This window comes from Euphorbia lathyris, chromosome 6 (assembly GCF_963576675.1).
Source record: "Euphorbia lathyris chromosome 6, ddEupLath1.1, whole genome shotgun sequence".
NCBI lineage: Eukaryota > Viridiplantae > Streptophyta > Magnoliopsida > Malpighiales > Euphorbiaceae > Euphorbia > Euphorbia lathyris.
The window spans coordinates 90,385,647-90,403,178 of record NC_088915.1 but is presented as its reverse complement, the minus strand read 5'-3'; the positions used below and the strand labels follow the sequence as shown (position 1 = coordinate 90,403,178).

The window sequence follows — 17,532 nt, the reverse complement described above, 5'->3', positions numbered from 1 at the left end:
TTATATTAAACACCGGGTCTTCCATGTAACTCAGAGGATCCCCAATTTGCATTTGGATACGTGTATTGTGACACTATGTAATAATTAAAATAGTATGGTCTTTTATAATAAGGTAAATAGTTATAAGGTGCTTGTGCTTTTACTTAATACGCTACTTAGTCCCTATGTTTTTAAAAATAATTATATAGTCCTTCAGTTTTTGTTTTTGTGAACTCCTTAGTCCTTATGCTTGAGTCAATGGTCAAATTATATTAAATAAATTTTAAAATACCAAAATTACCCTTTACTTTATGTTTTAATAATAAAATATCTATTTTTTCTATTTTATATTTTTTTCTTTTTTCCTACCTAATCACAATCTCCAATATAAATTAATTGATTTATTAATTTTTATATATTTATAGAACTTTAATTTAATAACGTAAAATTTATTGACTAAAAAAATGAATGAAAAATATTTCAAAAATTATTAAAATAGGAGTAAGACTATCATTATAAAATTCCTTAATGTTCGTTTAAAAATATTATATTAAAAAAATGAAGAAAAAATTAATTACAATTTAAGAAAATTAATAATATATTTTTTCAAGTATATTAATTTCGGTGTATATGTAGTTCAAAAACTTCATTAAAATTAATTAGATTAAATTTAAAATTAAAAGATAAATTTTTTTATGTATATAACTAGGGGTAATTTGAGTGATTATTATCACCAATTTTTGGATTTTTTGGATTTTAAGGTCGTCAACAATCATTTTATTAAAACATTAATTGAAGTTGAGTGATTATTTAGATAATTATGTTACGTTTTTCTGTGAAGGTGTTCAAGCTTTTATCTCTTTTGTGGATCTACTTTGAGGAGGAAGAAGGAAGTTTCTTCATCCTCCTCTCACCAGGTTACATTTACTGTATTTTCTTTTTAGTCAATGTTTATATAGTTTATTGGATCTCTGTATTCGGGCAAATTATTAGAAGCACTCGGTTTTCCATGTCGAATGGAAGACCTTCCATACATATTTTGACACGTGTAACATGGACCTACGTATATTATAAGAGGGCCCCACTATTTTAATTATTACGTGGGATCAGAATACATGTGTCCAACTGTGAATTGAGGGTCCTTCGAGTGACATGAAAGACCCGGTGCTTAATATAAAAACTCCTGTATTCATTTGAATTGTATCTGCTCTCTATTATTATGCTATTCAGTAAAAGCGGAAGCGATTTATTTTATACGTGGATCAATATATCTACGTGATTGCAACAAAATAAATGACTCAGATCTGAATATTCAGAAGGGCCTAAATGATGAAGATTTGATTGCAATTGTTTTTGTGTGAATTTTAAATTTCAATTAAGTACACATGTTATTGTTTTTTTTATGTGTTTTATACATTTAATGACTATTTATGTTTTTTTATAGTCGTTTCGTTCTATTGTAGATTTTATATCCTTTCCGTTTTTTATTGTACTTAGTTGTTTTCGTATGCAAGGAATCTAGACATTTTCATATTAAAAAACAAAAAATAAAGTTCCTCGTAATTTCATCCCATCAAACCTCTTTAAATATATTAATAAAATGCGCAGGCAGCCATGACTGTCAGTCGGACTTGAACTTTAGCAGCCATATGACACTTCATTTTTTTATTATATAGTTTTAATACTATATATATATATATATATATACACGAAGTGCCCATATATATATTAATGTCACACCATTAATTACATAACACTAAGTTTTTTTTATCTTCTCTCTCTTTCTTTCCCCCAAATCAAAATTCCCCCCAAAAAAATGTTGCTGTCCTGCTCAACCCCTCCCAATATCGCCAAAGAATGCAGCAGCAGCAGCCCGGGCCTGTCGGTTAGCGGCAGCCGCAGCAGCACGGGCCTGTCTGCTCGGCAGTACAATAAACCAAACACTATATCTATAGCAGAAAAAAACCCAATCACAACACGATTGAAAGAGGCGTTAAACGTGGAACTCCCGCTACCGCTACCAATTTCATCATACGACACGGCCTGGGTCGCAATGATACCGTCGAAAACAAACGACGTTGTTCCTCAATTCCCGAAATCTCTAAACTGGCTTTTAGAGAATCAACATCCGGACGGATCATGGGCGTTTAATCCAACGCATCCGTTACTAATCAAAGAGTCACTTACTTCAACATTAGCTGCAATCCTTGCTCTTAAAACTTGGAGTACGGCTCCACAACTCGTCGATAAAGGTCTAGATTTCATCGCTAATAACCTCTGGGCTGTCGCTGATCACCATCAGAATTCTCCGTTCGGGTTTGATATCGTGTTTGCTGGTATGGTTGAGTACGCCGGAGTTAATTTGGGGTTAAATATCCCTATGGATTCGTGTTTGGTTCGCAAAATGTGTCGCGAACGAGATTTGAAGATACAATCGAACAATTTAAAAGACGTTGCTTGTGTTGCGGAAGGATTGATTGGAGGATCTTATGAACATCATTGGAATGAGATTATTAAGTATCAGAGAAGTAATGGTTCTCTTTTTAATTCACCTTCTACTACTGCTGCTGCTTTTCTTCAGCTTCGTGATGAAAAATGCTTCGATTACTTGAATTCGTTAGTCGAAAAATTCGATTCTGCAGGTACGCGATATTTTTTTCAATGGTCTTTACTTATTTAAACGGGACAGGGATTCCCGTCCCTGTCGGGATTTGTCCCGACAAGAACGTGGAATCCCCAATTGGAATGGGGATTGTTTTGGCGGCCGCTAGTGGAAAGGGGACATGAACGGGATAGATATTCCTGCCCCGTGAGGATCCCGTTAGTGTTCTGATACGACTCCATAGAGATCCCACGTATTTCTCAATTAATTTTCCATTTTCCTTTTATTTTTTCGATACAGCACGTGATTTATTTTCAATGCAGAAATGGGTAAACTTTTTAAAGTACTAAAAACAATTGATTCCTTACTAAAAACTTTTTTTCTTATTTTTAATATGCGGATAAATAAGAAAAAAATTGATTCCTTAATTATCCACGTATTAAGTCTATATGAAGAAAAAAAAAACATTTGTCATGTATACATGTCACGTGTCAAAATTTATATCATGTGGTAAAAATTAACAAATCAGTTAATTTTTCGTAAAAAAAATTGGTTAAATGTCACATATAGGAATATCTTACGGGCAAATGTTAGCAAATGATATCATAGAGGTAAAAAGATAAGATTTTAGGTACCACAATATCCAAATATGGCTATAATCCTTAAACAAAACATGTGATTACACGAATTATTAAATGTATGCTTAAGGTTTTTTGTTAACGACCAAAAGATAACTACGATAATTGTTTTGTTAAAAATGAGCATTTTTTAGATTGATACCGTAAAAATGACCGTTAACAACTTCAGAAATGAAAGGGGGTCAAAGGGGCATTCCACCCCCTCCCCCCACCCCAATTAAAAAAAATAAAAAAATTTAGTCCAAAAATAAGGATTAAAATGCAAAAATATCCCTAATGTTTTGGATCAGGAGCAATTTTATCCCTAACGTCTAAAATGGTACAATTTTATCCCTAATGTTGGAAGCCAAATGCAATTTTACCCTAACGTTGATAAATTGGGTCAATTTGAGAAATAATTCATCAAACTGTCTTCTCGGTCGTGAATAATAATGTCTGAAATTTATCCAATTTATCAACGTTAGGGGTAAAATTGGTGCAAAATTACAAAATTGATATGCAATTAGTGCAAAATAAAGAAAAAATGACTGTATTTTATAATAGTGTCTGAAATTGATCCAATTTATCAACGTTAGGGATAAAATTGCTTTTGGCTACAAACGTTAGGGGTAAAATTGCACCATTTTAGATGTTAAGGTTAAAATTGCACCTGAACCAAAACGTTAGGGATATTTGATGCGTAACAACCCGAGAATCCCGGAAATGGATGATTACGAGTCGGAAACATTATAATTTACGTTTTTTATAAAGAAAAATCATGAAAATAATGCATAACAATTGAACGATTTTACATTTTTTGTCACCAAAAATTGAACAATTTTATATTTTTTGTCATAAAAAATTGAATAATTTTACATTTTTTGTCTAAAATTTTTTTACGTAGAATTTTACCCTCTTTTAAATTCTGGATTCGCCACTAAATCTCAAACGTCTTCTGATTACATAAAAATCACAAGCATACACGTAAGGTTTATTTATTTACTATGTACAACTTTACGTCTTTGTTGATTTTTTTTCATTTTTTTTGTTTCTTTTCAGTTCCATCCCTGTATCCAATGGATATCTACAGTCGGGTGTCTATGCTTGACAACTTGAAAAAACTTGGAATTGATAGGCACTTCAAGGAAGAAAGCGACACCGTTTTAGATGATGTATATAGGTAAATATATCATCTTAATTTCATGGCTTAATACATTTCTAGTCCTTTATATTTGTCTAAAAAATTAATTGTTCCCTTATACTTTTATTAAAGTGACCTATTAATCGCTTAAAATTCATATCTATATGGTCAGGTAATGAGAAATTTTAGAAAAATTGAAATTTATACACTTTAAAGAAGTTTAGGAGACAATAAACCTCTTTAATAAAAGGGTAGTTAATTTATTAGTCTCTATATTTTGACAAAACACACTGTTTAGTTTCTGTATTTTAAAAAACACATGATAAAGTTTCTAACATTTTTCTCGATAAACTGTTTAATCACTAATGTTTTTCTCGGTGAACTGTTTAATCTCTGCCGTTAGACTCTCATGAAGATTTTGTTAGTCAATTTGGATTTGCGTTCTTCTTTTCCTTTCCTTTAAACTCTAATGCATCTGAAATCAATTTTGAGTGTTCTTCTTCTTAATTTACTTCTTAATCGTTCAAATTCGTAAGCAGGTCTTTTCTTTTTCTTGTTCTCCATACAAATAGCTTATTCTTCTAAATTGGATTTCCTCTTTAAAAGTTTGAAGGTAAATAGTAAAGGGTAATTTAGTCATTTCCGAAGTCATAAACGGTAAAAAATCTAACAAACAGATAGAAGGACTAAACAGTTCACTGAGAAAAAGGTTAGAGACCTTACTATGTGTTTTTAAAAATACAGGGACTAAACAGTGTGTTTTATCAAAATATAAAAACTAATAAATTAATTACTCTTAACAAAAACTTCAAGCGACTAACAAATATGTTTCAAAGGTTAATTGGTTATTTTTGCAATTTGACGGTTAACAAAAAGAATTTCAAAGTAAACAGGAAGTTGACTTTTGTTTTGTCTCACTACTTGTAGACAATTACAAAGGTGTATTAAGCATAATTTCATTATGTAGGCTTAATATATCCTTAACTCCTATATTTATTCAAAAAAGTCAATTGGTCCTATATTTTTAAAATATTTAATTTATTCTATAAATTTATTTAAAATAATCTATTAACCTCTTAAAATCAACGTGGCCGTGTAAATAAATTTTTTGATAAAATTAAGAAATTCAGAAAACTGATAAGTACTTTTCAAAGAATCACCACATTTTAAGCACGTTGGAATGTTAATAGAATTTTTCAAAATAACATGCACAATTATTTTTTCATACAGAGCATTTGGAATCTAATTTCTCATTTATATTGTGTTTTGATGAACAGGTCTTGGATTCAGGGAAGTGACGAAATATTTTTGAATACTGCATGTTGTGCCATGACTTTTCGTCTCCTTCGACTAAATGGTTATCAAGTTTCTTCAGGTTTATTTTTTAAAACTCTACGAGATTTAAGAAATTTCTTTTCTATTTCATGTGGAATATATGGAATAAATGCTATTTTAGTTGTTCGGTTAAACATAATTTCATGTGTAGTGCTCCGCTAATCACAACGAAGTCGGACGATTTTCATCCGATTTCTGAATTGTAAAGAAATTGAACGAAAATCGTCCAATTTCTTCACCACCTACATAACCCGAGTAACAATGCTCGGGTCACGTTTTTATCGTTCTTCCCACAAGGAAGTCAAACATTCTTTATTCGACTTCCAAGGGAGTCGAACAAAGATTGTCCGACCTCCTTGTGGGAAGAACTCCCACCTAAAAGCAACATAGAGAACCATGCTGCTTTTGAAATGACTTCCAATAAGGAAGTTGGACAATCTTTTTCCGTAGTAATGAGAAATCAAACAAAGATTGTCCGATTTCCTTGTGGAAAGAACGACAAAAACGTGACCCAAGCTTTGTTGCTCGAGTTATGTAGGTGGTGAAGAAATCAGAAAATTTTCGGTCAATTTCTTTACAATTATGAAATCAGATGAAAACCGTCCGACTTTGCCATAATTAGCAAAGAACGACATGTGCAATTGTGTTTAACCGGGCAACAAGAAGTCAGACTTCTTTGTCCGACTTACTTGTTAGATATCGCACAAAACAGTAGCACGAGCACTATTGATCGGGTTAAGTAAGATATGAAAAGTTGGACAATTTTTGTTTGACTTCTTTGCAATTTTGTAAATTGGATAATATTTATCCGATTTCACACTAGTTTACAGAACATTATCATGAGCATTGTTTCTAATAGCACAATCAACGTGAAATAATGCTCTAACGAAGCATTATTCTGAGCATTTATTCGAATATAATATGGCTTGAATGATTTATTTTATTTTTTAAAACTCCTGTAGATGTATTAAGTGATTATGACAGCAAAGAACATTTGTTGCATTCGTACAATAACGACACCAAGTCTATTCTTGAGTTATACAAAGCTTCACAGACTTCAATCTTCCAAATTGAACATATTCTTGATAGAATTCAACAATGGACAGCTTCTCATCTTCACCAGGCATTGTCAAACGGGTCAATTCAAGAACCGAGTCTCCAAGCAGAGGTAATTACAAAACTTCTCATTAATAGCGTTCCTCGTTTCATGTTTGTGTCCGTGTTTGTTTTCTGTCCATGTCTATTTTCGTTTGAATGCTATTTTATGAACATTGTATTTTAAAAATAACATTCCTTGTGTCTGTTTCCATTTCAGGTGGATTATGCCCTCAAACATCCGTATGCAAGCTTGGAACGAATTGAGAGCAAAAACTACATTGACAATTACAACATTGATAATAATCAACCCCATAAAGCATCTTATAGGTTAAATTTGATTTTTCCATTAATAGATTATTATTAAATAGTTAGAATAAATGCGCTCAATGATGCTTCATTAGAGCATTAATTCACGTTGATTGTCCAGATAGAAATAATGCTTGTAATAGTGCTTTGTAAATTAGGGTAAAATCGAATAAAGATATTCGATTCTAAAATTGCAAATAAATTAGATAAAGATTGTCCGACTTTTTCACATCGTACGTAACTCGAACAATAATGCTCAAGTTACGGTTTTGTCCCAGCAAAAGAAGCACAGAGAATCGTGCTGCTTTTGGAACGACTTCCAACAACGAAGTCGGACAAAACTGTAACCCGAGAATTATTGCTCTGGTTACATGTTATGTGAAGAAGTCAAATAATCTTTATCCGACTTCTTTGTAAATTTAAAATCATATAATCTTTGTCCGATTTCACCCTAGTTTACGGAGCACTATTACGAACATTATTTTTAACCGGACAATCAGCGTGAAATAATACTCCGCCAGAGCTTGAATTCAAATAGTTAAAACAACATACTAAACCTTGTTGTTTTGTAGGTTTTTGGGCATTGATAACAAAGATCTTGTGGCATATTCATCTAAAGATTTCAATTTTGTTCAAGCCATACATCAAAAAGAACTTGAGCAGTTAGAGGGGTACTTAATCTTTAATCTCTTATTTGGCATAAAATGTAAATAATCTCATAGAATAAATAATTTTGATTATTGATATTATTATTTTCTATATCGAAAATGCAGATGGGTGAAAAAATACGAGATAAACAGTTTGAAATTTGCGAGACAGAAGATTCGATATGCGTATTTCGCCATTGCCTCTGATATTTTCCAACCTCATCTGACAGACGCTCGAGCCGCCTGGGCTCAAAATTCAGTTCTCACCACAGTTGTTGATGATTTCTTTGACTTTGCTGGTTCCATGGAAGAACTACTAAATCTAATAGATTTGGTTGAGAGGTATATATAATTAGAAAAGTGCTCAATCAATAAATGAAAAATACAATATTTTTTAGGATTAATTATAGAAAATCAAGTAAAAATAGTTTTTCTTTCATTTTTGAATCAAAATCACTAATTAGATTCTTATAATCAATATCTTGAAGTAAATCATGTTTAATAGATAATAAAGTTAATATATTTAATCTTTTTTTTATGACATGATTTATCAGAAATATGATTTAAATAATTTTAATTTTGAAAATCTCATTTCTGCATATGTAAATAATATGCTATAAGCAATAAACACATTTGGAAATCATCATATTGTTTCAAATTCCTTAATATATGATTAGTAGTTTTTGTCTCTTTTAATAAATTAGTTCGTAATTTTTTTTTAACTTTTGAAACAAATATTGACTATATATGCAGATGGGACGATCACTCAACTGTTGGATTCAAGTCCAAAGACGTTGAAATACTCTTCAATGCAATCTATGGCACAATCAATGAAACTGCAGCCAAAGCTCAAATACAACAAGGGAGATGCGTCAAAAGTCACTTAATTGATATTGTAAGTCATTTTTATTTTTAAATTAAATATTACTACGAGCTAAAATGTTGAACAAATAACATTGATGAACAGTGGATCACATTGTTGAGGAGTATGTTGATGGAGGCAGAATGGGCAGAAAACAAAACAATTCCAACCATGTATGAATATTTAACAAACGGATACGTCTCGTTCGCGTTGGGACCGGTGGTTCAAATCCCACTTTACTTCATGGGGCATCAGTTGTCGGAAAAATTTGTACAAACTCAAGAATACAATAACCTATTCATGCACATGAGTATGATCGGGAGACTCACAAATGATCAAGTGTCTGTTAAGGTATGTAAATCATCATCAATTCTATTATAATCCTGGTTCACTGAACTTATGTAGAAAGAGAAGATGAAAAAGTTATCTAAAATTTTCTAGATACCTAACATATATACAATGGATCCATAATAGCCTAAAGATTAGAATACCCTTTGCATTTAAACTATGTCACGATTATATTCTTATTACCTCCCTTCAGGCTACATATAGTTAAAACTCCAAAATTGCTAATAAATTATTGAAAAGTTTTTGTTGGAAGAGTTTTAGTAAGAATATCAGCTAACTGATTTGTTATTGAGACTTCTAGCGAATGAATTAGTCATGCTTTGAAATTTTCTCTAATAAAATGACAATCTAACTTTATGTGTTTGCTCCTTTCATGACATGTAGAGTTGTTGGTAAGATAAATGGTCGATTTGTTGTCATATAACAAAGGAATATGTTGCCTATGATTGATCGATAATGATTGTCAGATGTATAAGAGCCATTGAATTTAAGAAGCCATAGACATGTACTCAACTTCCATGGAAGATCTTGAAAGTGTTGCTCTTGTTTCTTGATTTTCCATGACACTAGTTATTATCCTAAAAAGACACAAAAACTAGTAATAAACCTTATACTATCAACATATGTTGCCCAATCAGCATCTGAGAAAGCTTTTAAAGCCAATTCAGATTTGGAATAGTATAATAATCCTTTACCTGGATGTCATTTGATATACAATAAAACCCTTATGGCTGCTTATAAGTGAACGTTAGTAGGTTTTGCCAAAAATTAACTCAAAGCATTCACTGAATACGTGATATCCAGTCTGCCATTAGTCAAGTAAATAAGCATGACAAAAATCTTTTGGATCGGTCAATGGTATCCCAACCTAAAATTGTCTAACTACCTAACATATGTACAACAAATTCTTAACAAAATAAAGACTAAAATACCCTTTGTATTTACATTATATTACAATTATATTCTTATATGATTGAGATACTCACAAATGATCAAGTATCCATTAAAATACGTAAAACAAAGAAATTCTATTATAATCTCAGTTCACAAGACTTAACCAATAAAAATCTAACAATGTGTTTATTGTGGATGTGCAGAGAGAAGGCGCACAAGGAAAACTAAACAGTGTGTCATTACAAGTAGCACTTAGTCGAGGATCGACGACTGAAGAAGAGGCACAAGTACATGTATCGAGACTTATAGAGAGTCATAGAAGAGAGTTGCTGAGAATGGTAATAGATAAAAAGGATAGTTTGATACCAAGAAGTTGTAAAGACTTGTTTTGGACAATGAGCAAAGTATTGCATCTTTTCTACATGACTGATGATGCCTACTCTTCTCCGAGCAAGATGGTCAGTGCAGTTGACGCCATTATCGATCAACCAATTATTTTCCCGACTTATTGATCAGTGATCTCATTTGATACCAAGAAGTTGCAAAGACTCTCATATTTTCTTCATGACTAAAGATGTCTACTCTTCTCCGAGTAAGATGGTTAGTGCAGTTGACGCCATTATCGATCAACTGATCATCTTCCCAACTTATTGATCATTGATCTCATTTATTAATTCAACTCAAACGTACTCAGCTACTTACTATCTTGTTATCAAAATACACATAACCAATTTTTTTCATTTGTCTTTCTTATTTTGATGTTTAATTACTTGAAAACCCTTTATGATACTGATATGTAAAGATTGATCAATGATCAATTTATTTGAAGTTTTAAACAATAAAAAGAATTGCAGTTTAACTATTACAAAGTCGCAAATATATATATATGGAAATTACTTTTCAACTTCACTAAAGGTAGAGAGAAACAAGCACAAAAGGGTGGATTCTCCTGCAATATAAAATAATTAGTTTTGTAGTTTAAAAGACAACCCTCGAATATAATTTTGTATTGATTTTAAAATTTTAATTATTAATATTACTTATTCTAATATTTAATATATATTATTTAAGAAAATGCAATAAACTCACAAAAAAACCCATGAAAATTGCAAAACAGAAAGGGTAAAAGCGAGAAAAAGAAAAAAAACACATGAAAAAGGTAACAACAATAAAAACATGAAAAATGATAAAAAAAAAATCAATAAAAAAATGTGAAAAATAAAAAACGGAAAAACATGAAAAACATAAAAAATATTCAAAACACTAAAAGTGCGGAAAATAGAGAATATGAAAAACGGTAAAAAAAGCGAAAAGGGAAAAATGTGAAAAACGGTCAAAATGCAAATAACATGAAAAATACAAAAAAAAAAATACAGTAAAAATGCGAAAAATGAAATCAATACGTGGAAAATAGAAAAATAGTAAAAATGTATTTAGTCTTTTTAACTCAAACAACGCATATGGAAAATGAAAGGCTAAGTTCGTAAAAACAACATTAGACATGGAATAGATAATAGATAATTCTACTTAAATTATAAATCTATATTCCTTCAATTGTGAAATATATATTTCATTAAAAAATAATGAATCAAATGATAATTAATAATTTCTATTTCTCTATTTATTTTAGAATTTCTTTTCTATTTTACAGAATAATTATTTCTCATGAGAATTTTCAAGGAATATCTGCTCTATTCCTAATCTATTTTATGAACTAAATCGCACTTAAAATGTAAGCATAATCACATTGGCAGTTGAATTGAGCTTTGCTAAGACGATAGATGTATAAGACCAACTCTAATGAGAGGATTTTTTTTTTTGTTATAACAAACCAGTACAACAATTATAATTATATTTTTTTCGTTACAGATTGTAGTAACAAAGAAATATAATATCCCAAAAATCCAAAAACACAAGGTGTGGCAGCCACACATGGCTCTATAGGCGCTAGATTTGGCGCGTGGATTACACGCTCCATATCTGGCGCTTATAGAGCCATTTGTGGTTGCTTTTTTTATGTTGCTAGAGTTGGTAAATATGTTATTCAATACGCAGCAAATTACAGTTTTGACATCTATTTATAATTAATAATTTTATTTTTATTCCACAAAATTTTAAAAAACTCTTTTCTTCTGATGGACTGTTACTAAACCTTGTTACTTATTCTTCTTAAGTCACAGTGGTTATTACCCAACCATTGTGGATGCTCTAATTCTTAGACATTATTATTATTTTTCCGTTAAAGCTTTCTCTAGTTCATATATATATATATACTCAGGAAAATTTATTGCCTATCATATATTAATCAAATTAGATTTTGTAATTAAATATAAGCTCAATGAGTTAATTAACCACTCCGAACCTCAATTTATAAAAAAACAAGGAGTCAAAACCATCCATAATAGAGACAGTTCAAATGACCGAAGGATGAAACCATCCATAATAGGAGTGGTTCTAGCGGCCGAAGAGGCCTGGCCCCTTATGTCTTCGCCTTGTCCTTAAACACCAGTTGAACTCCGGTTAGACTCCGGTTAAACCTCTAACCATTGACCCATTGTCTTTTCCGGTTCTTTGACATGTCTGATTTTGAGAACCATGCTTTAAACAAATAATATATAAGTTTAAGAAAGTTTAGAGGTCTAATAAGTACATTTCAGAATGTCACTTTTTTTTCCCGAAGTATACATGATTAAAAATGTAGGGATAATGTGCAAAAATACCCTTATCGTTTAAAATGGTGCAAATTTACCTTTAACTTTTGCAGTCAACAACAATTTTACCCCCAACATTATCAAGTTGAGTCAATTTGAGAAATAATTCATCAAAATGCCTTTTCGGTCATTAATCTTGTCATCTAAACTTCACATGTGAGTCATTTTATCATTCGTTAGTAACAGATCATAAACATATGATTAAACGTTAATTTTTTAAAAAATAAATTAAAAAATATACTGCTATTGTACGAGTTGGATAAAAAATTCAAAATATTTCACCGAATTTATAAATTTTAATCTTCAATTCTATTATTAAATCATAGAAAAGATCAAATCTTTTTTTCAACGAACTGTATACAATTGGTGCAGAATAACAAAATATATGTGTGTTATAATAATGTCTCAATTTTAAGGAGTAAAATTGCTCTTAGCTATCAACGTTAGGATAAAATTGCACAATTTTAGACGTTAAAGATAAAACTGCTCCTGCATATAAATGTTACTGATATTTTTGTACATTATCCCAAAAATGTATTAAGCCAAAAATAAATGATTAATAATGATCAAGAGTTTAATAAATCAAAAGTAACATTAGGGACTGAGAATGCTTTTTGCCATAGTTCATTAACCATTTGTTAAAAAGGAAACACATCCATGCGTATAAGAAAAAAGAAATGGGCTGAGATTTCCAAACAAAGCCCAACTTTAATATGGACTAAGATTACAATGCTATAAAAGCCAGCTATTATTAGGCTGAAAACAGAGAGTCGATCCTCATTTTCTAGGTCATGTGATTTAGTGGTCTCCGCCGCCGTATATGGTGGTTGAATCTTTTTATTTTCTGTCTTAAGGATCATATTTATAGTGTTGATTCCATAGCTACATTTACAGAGAGAAGGCATTAAACTTGGTTGCCTTCATCTTATTGCCAAAGCAGCTATAGCTACATCCATTCAGATAAGTTTGGTTGTGTTTCAGATCCATTTTGATCTGTAGTAGATATAGAGGTTTACGCGGCCGCATACGGTTGTTCAATTTCTATTTTCAGTAGCAGTGATCATATTTATGGTGTTGGTTGTGTTTCAGACCTCGATATAGAGATCTTTGCTCGTTGCATACGGTTGTTCAATTTCTATTTTCAGTCTTAGGGATCATATTTATGGTGTTGAATCTTTAGCTACATGTACCAAGATAATTTTACAATTTGGTTGTGTTTCAGATCAATTTTGGATCTGTCGTCAGTATAGAGGTCTATGCCGCCGCATATGGTGGTTCAATTTCTATTTTCCGTCTTAGGGCTCATATATATGGTCTTGATTCTGCAGCTACATGTACCAAGATAAGTTTACTAGTCGGTTGTGTTTCAGATGCATTTTGGATCTGCCTCTGATATAGAGGTTTACGGCCGCATACGGTGGTTCAATTTCTATTTTCTGTCTTAGGGATCATATTTATGGTGTTGATTCTACAACTACATGTACCAAGATAAGTTTACTATTTGGTTGTATTTCAGATCCATTTTGGATCTGTCGTCGATATAGAGGCCTACACGGCAGCATATAGTGATTCAATTTCTATTTTCTGTCTTAGGGATCATATTTATGGTGTTGATTCTACAGCTAGATATACGAAGATAAGTTTACTAGTTGGTTGTGTTTCGGATCCATTTTGGATCTGTCGTTGATATAGAGGTCTTTGCCGCCGCCTAAGGTGGTTCAATTTCTATATTCAGTCTTAGGCATCATATTCATGGTTTCGATTTGATAGCTATATGTACCAAGAGGAGTCATTAAACTTAGTTGCCTTCATCTTGTTGCCAAAGCGGCTCTAGATATATAGATTTCAGAGAATTTTACTGGCCGGTTGTTGTTTCAGATCTATTTTGGATCTGCCGTCGACTTATCTGCTTACCGATCTTCTTATATTCTTTTATTTTTTGATTTTGTTGCTGAGAAGATAGAAATAGAATAAAGATTTATTTAGCCATTTTATCAGATTCTTTCAGTTACGTGTTTCGACGGTCATCTTCTAGGCATTCTGCCTTCTTTTTTCCCTACTCTGTGTCTTGTTGGTGACTATAATTCATTCTGCTGTTTTTTGAATTTTTAACTTTTATTCCAGAGTCAGATTTCAGATTAGGTAACTAAACGATTTACAAAAATTATAACATATTTCAAATCATTTCTGATTTTAGAGCAGCCAATGTGTAAATCCTAGAGTAAAAGACACATATTGAGTCTGAATTTTTAAATTTCCAACCGCCGGAAATCTTTCAAATTATTATTTATGATAACGATGATGAGAACGGCGAGAAGATTTATTTAGCCATTTTATAGAATCCTTTCTCCTAAATTAACTCTTTTTACTGTCATCTTTGTGTCCTGCTATTTTTTCCGGTAGGAGTCTAATATGTGACTATGATGATCAAAGCGGAAAACATTTGAGTGAAACAACGGTCAAGATTTAGTTTTGCGATTTTTCAGAATTCAAAAGATTAATTGTTCTAGAATTTTTATTATCTATTCTGTTAAAATTTAGTCCGAGTGGTAAAGAGGATAATTTTTACTTGTGCAGTTTGAGTTTTTATTATCTATTTCGTTAAATTTTAGTCTGAGTGGTAAAGAGTTAAATTTTTACTTGCGTGATTTAAGCTTTTATTATCTAATCGTTGAAATCTTAATTAAGATTTGTGGCTTGTGTTAAAATTTGGAAGTGTATAGATGTAACATTGTCTAACCTTTTATAACCCAAAAAAAAAAAAAAAAAGATTAAAGATCAAATTAGATTTACAATTGAGTCATTATGTGTCTTTGAATTTGTTCATCAACTCATTTGATTAGTTTAAAATGTATTGGCTCCTTAACTTAAGATTATTCTATTATATACGGAATGTATGTTTTACGTGCTTTGAAACAGTTAAATGGTAATGATTGATGTATGTGATTCTATTTCTAGGGATGTCAATTTTTACACTTGAAACTAAGAATTTTCTTTTAAAAATGTTTTAATCTATTATGCGAACGTACTTTTTGAATGAAGTTTACTTCTTTGACAAGAAATAATTAATTGATCACATTTTAAATAAATTTAGGGTTATTAAGATATTTTAAACAAGTTAAGGGAATTGTTGAGAATTTTAATATCCTATAAATTTAATGTAAAGACGCCTAAAATATTTAATAGGAATGCTTGTGATGTTCAGAATTTGAATCCAAAAGAAAGATATACATTTGGCAGTAAGGAATTTATAGAATATTTATCAAGCTCATTAAACTAAGATAATCTTTTTGTGGAAGGTTTCACTGTTTTGGATGCTCAAGGTAATATACAACGAGTTTTAAGGTATGATGTTTTATACAATATCTTAAAACTCATTGTCTATTACCTTGAGTATCCAGGACACTAGAACCTCCTACAAAAAGCCTATCTTGATTTAACGAGTTTAGTAAATATTTTATAACTTCCTAATGACAAATATATATATATTTCTTACTGCTTCAAAGTCAGCATCACAAATAAAATATTTAATAAACTAATTAAACCAAGATAAGGTAATAAATAACTAATTTTAAGACACCTTGTCTTAAAACTGGTTATTTATTACCATAAGCATCAATTTAGTCAAAATCATGTTCACGTATTAATGGCTTAATACATCATTTGCCCTCTGAACTTTCAAAGTGTATTGATAGCCCCCTGAACTTGCATAAAATGTTTAGTTAGTACACTGAACTTGCGTAAAATATAATCAATTGATCATTTGTTTGTAAAAAACTATAAGTTAAATGCGGAAGATGTATTGCATGCATCTTAGAATGTTATTACATAATTCAAAAATAGAGTAAAAATGAAGTTATTACTTGTTCAACTATAAAACTTATCTTTGCTAATATTAAAGTCGTACACTCCTGATCTTGGTCGTTTTTCTTTTTTTAAGACATGTGCAATACATTTTCCGTATTTAATTTATCTTTTTTTGCAACCGATGGATCAATTGATTATATTTTGCGCAAATTTAGGAGGCTAATTGAATGAAACGAACTCGGAAGGAATGCGTTAAATTTTTCAAAAAATGTTAAGGTATGTATATCGAGATTGTTAAGGTATGTATATTATTATCACAAGAGTGCATTAAATTTAATATAAATGTTAAATTTGATAATAATATTTTATTTTCTCTCAAACGTATGTATATCGCAAGAGTGCAAGTTCCAAAACTCTCAATGCAAAATAAATAAGCAAACAACCATTATTTATACGTTTAAAATTATAATCATGTTTTTAGTAGGATTCATTTAAGACGAAGTTTTTAATTCATGTTCTAATTAGGAAAACCAAATTAAATAGAATATTAGATATAGCAAATTAAAGAATTCTAAATATTAAAAAATTACAACAAATCAATTTGTCTGGTTCCATTCCTCCATAATCTGCTCCAGATCAGTCCTAACTGGTGGAGCCTGCTCAATCCTAGCTAAAATTAACAAAATAAAAATTTAATTAAAATAAATTAAACAAAATAAAAATTTAACTAAAATTAACTATAATTAAACAAATAAAATTTACAACATAAAAATTAACAAAAATAAAAAATAATAATTTTCATCCCCATCTTCATTTAGGATTCTGGGAAAAAATATATCACGTTCCCATTCCCACTTATTTTAGATATTTCCCGTCCCCATCCGTTCGGATACCCGTGGTTTTCAGATAATCGTCTTCCTGTTGCCACCCTACATAGACAATTTTACCTAATTAAATATAGTTTAGTTCTGCATCCAATCAACCAGGTTTTGACAAGCAAAATTAACTTTAGGCCCAATTCTGTCATGCTAAAAAGCTCATCTATATCTAGGATTAGAGATGATAATTATTTGGTTCGTATTGTGTCAATTTCAGAGTAATGTTAAAATAAGCCAATCCTAACCCAATTTAAAAATTTTAGAATCAAAATCGTGGTAATCTAATCACGATTAATATAGATTTCAT

The 17,532-nt window shown here is 30.7% G+C and overlaps 1 protein-coding gene and 1 non-coding gene across 2 annotated transcripts; both read left to right on the top strand.

Annotated features, from left to right (window-relative positions):
- Nucleotides 1-1,709: 1,709 nt before the first annotated feature.
- Nucleotides 1,710-10,691, top strand: LOC136233517 (terpene synthase 6, chloroplastic-like). The gene is made up of 10 exons (XM_066023193.1): nucleotides 1,710-2,621; nucleotides 4,258-4,378; nucleotides 5,617-5,714; nucleotides 6,637-6,842; nucleotides 6,990-7,099; nucleotides 7,651-7,749; nucleotides 7,852-8,067; nucleotides 8,479-8,620; nucleotides 8,693-8,938; nucleotides 10,033-10,691. Exons 1-10 carry the CDS (start codon nucleotides 1,796-1,798, stop codon nucleotides 10,339-10,341), a joined length of 2,373 nt encoding a protein of 790 aa, XP_065879265.1. The 5' UTR covers nucleotides 1,710-1,795; the 3' UTR covers nucleotides 10,342-10,691.
- Nucleotides 10,692-14,365: 3,674 nt separating this feature from the next.
- LOC136234505 (small nucleolar RNA snoR109) lies at nucleotides 14,366-14,470 on the top strand. The gene has a single exon (XR_010691385.1). It is a non-coding gene; the product is annotated as a small nucleolar RNA snoR109 (small nucleolar RNA).
- Nucleotides 14,471-17,532: the final 3,062 nt, after the last annotated feature.